Source organism: Halyomorpha halys, unplaced genomic scaffold, assembly GCF_000696795.3.
Source record: "Halyomorpha halys isolate HHAL.00 unplaced genomic scaffold, Hhal_1.1 Scaffold375.1, whole genome shotgun sequence".
NCBI classification, from domain to species: Eukaryota; Metazoa; Arthropoda; class Insecta; order Hemiptera; family Pentatomidae; genus Halyomorpha; species Halyomorpha halys.
This window is the reverse complement of record NW_027105275.1, coordinates 638,399-647,735: the sequence shown is the minus strand read 5'-3', so window position 1 is coordinate 647,735 and position 9,337 is coordinate 638,399. Positions and strand designations below refer to the sequence as shown.

At 37.4% G+C, this 9,337-nt stretch overlaps 1 protein-coding gene across 1 annotated transcript in view; it reads left to right on the top strand.

Annotated features, from left to right (window-relative positions):
- The window catches only part of msps (msps cytoskeleton-associated protein 5), a 108,567-nt gene that overhangs the window by 38,266 nt on the left and 60,964 nt on the right, over positions 1–9,337 (top strand). The window contains exons 14-15 of the mRNA XM_067050231.1: positions 1,176–1,344; positions 1,534–1,707. Of these exons, the coding sequence (XP_066906332.1) occupies positions 1,176–1,344; positions 1,534–1,707 (343 nt within the window). The remainder of the gene's footprint in view (positions 1–1,175; positions 1,345–1,533; positions 1,708–9,337) is intronic.

Below are 9,337 nucleotides of genomic sequence, written 5' to 3'. Positions count from 1 at the left end.
TTTTGGGTACTAATTCTGAAATTTTAGTACGAATTAGGTACTAATTCGTGTATAAGTTGCAACTCAAAATTCGAAAAGTGCCGGGCCAGGGACTTGCACCTTGATATTTGTGTTGTATGTATAAAAATGATTGGTGATGTTTTTATTTGTTTCTATCTTATGAGGAGCAAGTGAAGTATTCCTGGGGGTGAAGTTTTGGGTACTAATTCTGAAATTTTAGTACTAATTCGTGTATAAGTTTCAACTCAAAATTCGAAAAGTACCAGGTAGACATGTCTCTGACCCGGCAAAATTGCACAAGCCGTAATAACTCGCGATCTTTTTGGGTACTAATTCTGAAATTTTAGTACGAAGTAGTACTAATTCGTGTATAAGTTTCAACTCAAAATTCGAAAAGTGCCGGGCTTCCATGTCCCTGGCCTGACAGAATTGAACACGTAAAAAGTCGCGATCGTTTTGGGTACTAATTCTGAAATTTTAGTACTAATTAGGTACTAATTCGTGTATAAGTTTCAACTCAAAATTCGAAAAGTGCCGGGCCAGGGACATGCACCTTGATATTTGTGTTGTATGTATAAAAATGATTGGTGATGTTTTTATTGGTTTCTATCTTATGAGGAGCAAGTGAAGTATTCCTCTTAGTGTAGATTGTGTTTGGCTAGAATTTTAGTGATCAATTTTTTTTTCAGGCTAGAGTGTTATTGATTAGTTCTCTCTCTGAGCACTTCTGGATAAAGTAATATCACCTGTTTGACTGATTAATATAATTTTTTTCAACTAAGTTGATAAAAGGGAGAGAGATATGATCACAGATACTTTAAGAACTAATGATCCTGTCCAATTTGATCAACTTAAAGACGAATTCTGCAGTAATAGAGTACAGATCTTCATTGATTATTCAAAATTCATGGCAAAACAGTGGTTTAAACTTTTTTTTTTAGTTGAAAAATATATATTTTGTTTATTAGGTTTAATTTAAAGATCTTTGATAATTTCTAAAGAATTAAAACATATTGCTAAAAATTACATTTATAGATGGATACCTACTCTACATTTATTGATGCAATTACTCTATATTATTATTATTTTCTGTTTTTAATCTTATAATTTTGGACATATTTTATGTTAATAAGTATCTTTTGTAAACCAATTATTTGTTATCTTTATATTTTTAGAAATGATTCTGCATTTCTTGTTGAGTGTGGAAGACAGGCATCTAGTCATCCTGATCCTCTTGTTCGGAATGCTGGTTTGGCGTTGATTGGTACTGTTCATTTACAGAGTGATAACGAACCACTGAAAAATATAACTTCAGAAAAGCCGCAAATAGGAGAAACTTTCAAGGTTATTTCATACATTTATTTAATTCAATTTATATGTTATTTCTATTCATTAAATGAGGATTAGGTTTAGAGAACTGTTTTCTGAGAGGGTTCAATTGCTAATGAATATTAATTTTCTTCTAAATCTGCATGTTTTCTTATTTATAATAGTTGCTGGTTATATTTAATTTTGTTGGCTTTTTATATTTAGAGACCAACCAGTCGAGGGAACTCTCAAGCCAATAGAGAAAAGGACTCCAGTAATGAATTAGTGAATGATGTTACTCATGAAAAAAGCAAAGCTTCAGACAGCAAACCTAAGGTTGATATTAGTAATCAGATCACTGACCAACTGGTTGCTGAATTAGGTGATAAGAACTGGAAGGTAAGTGTTAACCTGTTTTTCTGAATATTATATGTTATAAATTTAAAGAAAACAGCTTCAAGTGTAAGTATCTAATCTGTAAAAATTGGAAGATATATTCAAATTTACATGTCATAAGAGAGAGAAATACTTTATTTAACTATGCTGCCTAAATACATCAGGTTGCTATCTCACACAGCATACTTATCAATCCGCAATCGGACATATATAAATTACACATACATGGTAAAATCAGAAAAAAAAGAGATGCAATAATAAGATATAATAAACAATTTTTTTCCCCCCTACAGTTTCCTTTTACAATCCATTTCGGTCTGTACAACAAACACAAATGTTTCATTCATTCCTATTTTTCTTTCTTATTTCTGCTCCTCCAATTTCACCCTTTCATAATTTTTCAATTCACCTAATCAACAAATTCGCTCTCCGGAAATCACCCTCCTATATCCTCTTCAGTGACCCGCCAAAGAAATTCAATATTAGACGATAATGTGAGATCATACCATCATTCATAGTCACAGTAGTAGATCAGTTTACCAACAAAATACAAATAGATACATTTTACGAGAATAAGACTAACACATAGATTAAAAGGAAAATATAATAAAAAACCTGTTACAGGAAACACTTGGATGGATAAATAAGTTTAAAAAAAAACACACAAAAAAATAGTATTAATAAAATAAAATAATTTAATGAATAAATATGTTAAAACACACAAATAGAGAGGTCAACATATTAAAATAAATAAATAAAACAAAGAATGATCTCCGAGCTAATTCCCATGCAGGTGATGGTGTATGATCCCCAGGGAGTCCAAAATAATATTTTCCGCCAAGATCACAATATCCCCAATGCTAAAACCTAGGCCTTCTAAGAAGCTCCTTGTTCTATCTGGTATTGTTCCACGAGATCCAAACCAGAGGCCTCCCACAGTGAACTCTTTCTCTCCAAAGGTCTCGCGGAATTTTTCCTTAAGGAAAAGGACGCATTTTTCATATATTTTCTTTTTTTTTCCCTTTCCACTCCACCTTCCAGTTCGAGGTCATTACTTTCAAATCTTACCGTCGGATCCAAGACAAGGGCCGTGTCTCCGACTTTTGTAAACGCGACAATATCGGCATATCTTATGGATCCGTCGGTGTCAATACAATAGACCTCCTCGAAGCAGGTGAAGTCTTTTCTTTAAAGGAACTTCATCAATTCTTCTTTGACTCTGTGGTGCCGGCGTGTATAAGGAGGGAGTTGTTGGGGGCATTTTCCCAGCACATGAGCTGGTGTTTCAGACTCTCTGCTGCATTTGTGACAGAGGGACCCAACTTCTCCTTGCTGTCCACTGGCTCCTGGGACTCCACGCAGGGGTGCGTAGTTGATATTAAGTTTCAGGGCGTTCGCCCATTCTGACCCCGAGAGTACCTGCTTGTCACACACATATCTATTTGCTTTCGGGGTCTTTTGGAATGGAAAGGGAAATGGGGAATACCGATACCCTGCCATCTGCAACTGGCCCATTCTTCGAAAGCCTTCTCACGTAACGACTGTCGTAGAGCTCTCACACTTTGGTTGCCCCTATCCACCCCACGTCTATCAGCACATGCCGCGATTTCGGTTTCGTAACTGAATATAGACTGGAATAGGGCATCCGGAACATTCGACAGTCGCTGGGCAATGGACCAGTGCTGTAGTGGAGCTTCCCATTGACAGCAGATCAGACCCAGTCCTCGATATCTCCTGGGTGTGTACAGCATCACCGACGAGGTGTTAGCAGGGAGCCCAATGATGGCCTTGACACTCCTACGGATATTGGTATCAATGCCCTCCAATACCGCAGGACGTATCTTTGTAAGGGGAGCAGTCTGGAGATGGTAAACAAGGCCCGGGAACAAGTATTGGTTGACAACGTTGATCCTTCGTTCCGGTTTGAGGAGGCATGAGCTCACCAACTTATCCAGGTTATCATTTAATTTTGCCACCACCTCTTCTCCAAATACTAGCTCTCCCAAGAATGTACATCCAAGATATTTGATGGTGTCCTCGGCTTTTGCCGTTTGGATGACCTCTGTATTCTCAAGGGAGAGCTTTGTTGACCACAGCTCTCCTTTGTTCCAACACGACCTGGGGGTGTTCCAATCGTGATTTTTATCTTATTTGTGGTTAGGAGAGCTGCAATCGTTCTAAAATTTTAGGTGTTTGTGAAGTAGGGAAGTAGCCTGGACTGTGGAGAAAAATCAAGGGTCCTGGGGTAATTTTGCTCCTGAAACCCAATATCGACTATTATAGTATATTCAACAAAAACATCTAAAGATATGATATTGTGTATTATACAATTTTCTGTATTCATACAAAAAAAAAATCTGTTCAGTCTGGCTGGGCCCCCTGAACTCTAATCAGACCAGAAAGTTTTTGATAAGAAAGTGTTTCTTGTATGCACTTATTTTTTTATTGCATGTAAAAATATAAAGAATATTGGGAAAACTCTTCTAAAAGTGGAGAATCAGGCGAGAATTTTTGGTAAAAACCAGAGTGAGAATATTAAAATTTATATTGTAGGTTCTTAACGAAGCAAATCTCAACTTGCCTATACCAGATTCAAACTGGTACTGCCAAGTAATATCAGTTGTTGTAGCACTACTTAACACAATTTTGAAAATTACAAGTCCTCTTTAATATTAAACCAGTTGTAAATATATTATAGAATCATGAGTTTTTATCATAAGTATTTACAATTTTTATTGCATAAGAAATGAAAGTAATTATGAACTAGGGAAATAAAAAAAGGATGAAAAAGAAAACAAATAGATTCATGGCTTCCTGTTGAGCATGGGTTCTAAAGTTTTCATTTTTACCCATATAGTTGTTAATATTCTTCAACTTGATGTATTGCAAATGTAATACCTCTAGTTGATCATAATTTGAACCTCTTAAGAATTAAAAAAATAATAGTTTATATCCGTCAAGGTTTCCCACTCATACAATAATCATCAAATTTACCAAACTACCTTGAAAATTCAATGCTCCAGTTTTCACCTTGAAAGGTTTGAGAGAGTGTTATGGCAGGTAGGGGTTCAAATGAAACCTTTACGAGCCCAACCATGAATAAAATTGAAAACAAAAGAAACAAGCAGCCGAATTTTGTTACTGTTATATTTTAAAATAAGTGCACATAATAAAGGAAAACCAAATATAAAAAAATATACAAACTAGAAAAAAAATAACAAAGCAAACTGAAAACTATTACAAAAATTAAATGAAGGTTGAACAAAAGCGAAAAAAAAAAAAAGTTTTTGTATTACTTTGGGTGATTGATGGTGCCCTGGCTGCGGTTGTTGTCCTAGTGTAGATAGCCTTGTCCTCTTGGAGGATGAGCTGAGGTGATCCGCCTGCTGTGAAGAAAATAACTAAGCTGGCAAGGTGACCGACTGCTGGCTACTAACACTAAGTAGATTGAAGAAGCATAACAGCTGATGTGTGTGCACACAAAGAGACTCAAAAAAGTGTAAAAAAAAAAAAAAATAAACATATTTTTTACAGCATTAAAAACAAAAGAGAAAATCTGCTTTTAATACAATAAAAATATATGTTACTCATTCCATCTTTCATTTTTAAACAATGGTTTGGTCGCAACAGAGAGTTTTGATATTTAATACTTCCATGTTTTTTATTGTTTTTCTTTTCCTTGGATAGATCTGAATTCATTTCATTGCTCCAAAGAAATGCGTCCTGAGAGCATGATAAAGCCCCCTCCTAATATCACAATTTCTGACGCACAGTACTGTTAATACCATTCTCGACTCTTTTACACCTATCTGGACTATTGAGGGCAACTCTCCTCTTATCAAGTTCCCTTATGGAGTTCCTCTTCAGTCCAAGATTGGTATTGTCTTGCAAATCTTTCCACAATGGAACACTGGTGTTCTATGAGCCTCTTCCTGGATTTTCGCAAAATAATTTAAGAATTAAAACACAAACATTTTGATTAAAATAATTTTTATATCCGGAACCATATTACAAAATATACTTTATTCTCTTCACTTTATTTGTATCATATTTTAATGTAGGTGTTCCACCATTTTTTTTCCTTCTACCAAAAGGGTTCCGCCACCTAAAAAAAGATTGGGGACCACTGGTGTTCTATAGTATACTACTATAATGTTCTATAGAATACTACTATAGTGTTCTATAGTTAGAAGGAGCGTTTATAATTGAGCATGACAATTCTGCTACCCCTTCTCATCGAGAGCGTTTAAAGGTGTTCTTAAGATATGGTTTGATTCTATCAGTCTTCTAATAGTTGATTATGAAATTGATGCCCCCTGGATCCTAGGAACCAAGTTTCTAATGTCAGAAGATGTTGAATTGACTTTCCTAAGTAATTAAATTTTGATAAAACAGTTCTCAATGGAAATATCACCCAGTCCTTCTATTCCTTTTTATGGCCATTGGAATTGTAGAGTTATGAAAACTAAGTCAACTATCAAATAACACAAAGATTCTCCTTCATTGTGATTAGTAAATATTCCTACAGAATCATCATGCCTTAAATGACTCATTATCATTCGACTAAAAAACAGTCTAAAGGGGAAATTCAAACAAAAATTAACAATAGCCTGAAGGTAATATTGTCATGAATCAAGAAAAACATTCAAATCTTAGTTTATTGAAGTGAGTAATAATGATATGACTAATATCTCTCATATAACTAACTAATCCTATTGCTATAAACAAAATAAAACATGGATTAGTGTCTAAAACTTACTTTACTTTTGCAGGTTTTTTCCCTCATTGGGTTGCCTGTCTAAGTCAGAGCGTCCCTCCATTTCTCTCTATCCTACTAATCTTCCTCCTCAAGTCCCCTACCGGCCATGTCCTTCTCCACACAGTCCTTCCACCGGGTTCGGGGTCTTCCTTTAAAATTTCGCCATTGTTGTCCGTTGAGATGACCATATTCCAGAGGACTGGGTGAAACATTCTGGTCAACCTTCTTGCGAGACCAGCTCTTCTCCTAACCTCTGGTTCCGACTCACCGTTCCCATCTATTGTCGACCCCAGGTATTTGAAGGAGTCTACCTTCTTACATATACTTCCATTAATCTGAAGGACCATGCGCTTTACTGTTTACTGGCAGGTATTCGGTCTTATCAAAATTTATTTGTAGACCCCTACAGGCTGTATTCTTTTTTCAGGGCCTTCAGCGCTTCTTCCAGCCCATCTCTGCTACATGTGGCAACTGCTTGGTTGTCGGCAAAGAAAAGGAAGAACCATATGTCCACTGATATGAATGCCCTTCCCTTCCCATTGCACGCTCCACTCCTTACTGCCTGTTGCAAATAAATTTTAAACAGGGTTGGGGACATACTGCATCCCTGCTTAAGACCCTTAGATGTAGAAAAAGGCTCAGACAAGTAAGAGCCAAGCTTCACTCTGTACTCACCTTCTCTGTACTAACTCCTTACTCCATTTATTAAGGCAATACTAATACCTGCACTCTTAAGTGATTCCCACATCTTATGCCTTGATACACTGTCATAAGCCTGTTCTAGGTCTATAAAAGCTATGTGTACAGCTTCTCTCTTCCTTTCTCCATTCGTTTTTCTATGAGCTGCCTTAAGACCTTGACTTAAGATGTTGTCTGTTCAAGACCTGGCAGTAGTGAAGCCAAACTGTTCCTCTGTTGTAAAAAACTCCTCTTCTAATTTACCCTTCAGAATTCTTGCGATTACCCTTAATACTGAACTCTGTACACAGATGTAAGAAATCCTATCTTAAGTTCTTGTGGTAGCCCTTGCCCTTGCAGTATGAGGTTTATTAGCTTTGTTAGAGCCTTTAACAATTTAGTTCCTCCTGCCTTCAACAGCTCTACCGAAATACCTTCAGGTCCCGCAGCTTTTCCACATTTGGGGTTTCTGAGTGCAGCAAGAACTTCATCCTCTTGTACAGTTACCTTATCAGGTGGATGTACCAGACCATTTTGGCCTTGTTTTCAGTGAGCAGATTTTTATAATGGTTCACCTAGGTCTTTTCACTTATTAGAGGAATCAGATTACGCTTCACTTGTGTTCTGAGAGCTTTTAGTATCCTCCACAATTCGTGAATGTTATTGTATCCCTAGGTATTATCAATCCTCCTGCAACAGGCTTCCCATGCTTGGTTCTTGCTTTCTGCAACAGTGTGCTTTACTTGTGCATGTAGGCTTCTATATTCTCTTTAATATTCTTGGCTTCTGTTACATAGCCATTTATTGAAGAGAACCTTTTTCTTTCCTACTATTTCATCTATTTCCTTATTCCACCATTCTTTTGTAGGATTAGTTTCTATGTTCTCTAGGGCTTCACTTGCTGCTTCATGGATACACTTCTTAATGTGCTCATATACCTCAACGACATCACTGTCCCCATCATCAATCATTTTGCCTTCCAGGTGGCGTTTGTAGGTCCCTAATGCTTTCATCATTGAGTAGGTGAAGCTTATACTTGCGCTCATCTAAGCGTTCGGCTTTTGCTTGTTCATATGCCGCTTGCTTTCTTCTCCACAGTGCCAACCATTTGGCTTTAAAAGTGATCGCTGCCACATTCCATCCCTCGCAAGACTCTCACATCCATTATTGGTAGTAGTCTATGCTGCTTGGTAATACAGTAATCCAAGATAGAAGGTCTGAATCCCAGTTTACTGCTAGTGAACTGATGCTCCTTTCTATGCTGAAAGAAAGTGTTTTGCACTTGTAGGTCGAATTCCTTGCAGATATCATGGAGTCTGAGGCCGTTATCATTTACTTCATGTACCTACAACCGTGTTTCCTTTCCAACTCGAGGATTCATATCCCCCATTATAAACACTTGGTCCTTGTGCCTTCATCTCTAGATTAGATCTAAGTTTGTCATTGAAAAGGTCTTTTTTGGTGGCCAATCTATTGTTATTTGGGTTGTAGATTCCAAGAATAGAAACATTGTAGCCGAATACTCTCAAGTCTATTCTTATAACCCTTTCTGAGAGCATCTCATAATAGGTCACCCATTATTTGTGTTTCCTTCGGATCGCATTGGAGACACCTGCCCTAGCCCGCTCACCTTTATCCACTCAAATATGGATCCAATCTCCAATTCTTTCCTGTCCTCTTCCTTTCACCTTTGTTTCTGTCAGAACAACAATGTCGATATTCGACTTCTCCATCTCAGCGAAAACCTCTGCTTTTTTATTCGAGAGACTCTGCACGTTCCAGGTTCCAACCTGTAATGTCCTTTTCTATTTCCAGGTCCTTTTACCAATGTTTCCATCCGGCTTTATCTTTTTCTGACTTATTTTAGCTAGCTAATTTTTCTACTACCAGGGTGGTAGAAATTCCCAACCTGGAGGACCAGGGGTTTTTTGTTGGGGTCACCTTCCCTTTGACTGGTTGCCATCCCTGACTTATGGGGAGGTTGCACATATTTAGAGGCAGTGCACACTCGTCACAGCGTTGTCATTGGGCTCTTGGGGTACTTGCGTGAATGGTCGTGCCACCAACCACGTGGTAACGATGCCATTCTCGGTTTGGTGCTGATTATTCAATATATTCACAGCTGACAGACCATCCTGCTATCCACCACCCGCGGACCCGCTCAGTAGCCTGAACTCAGCCCCGAGGTTTCTAAAA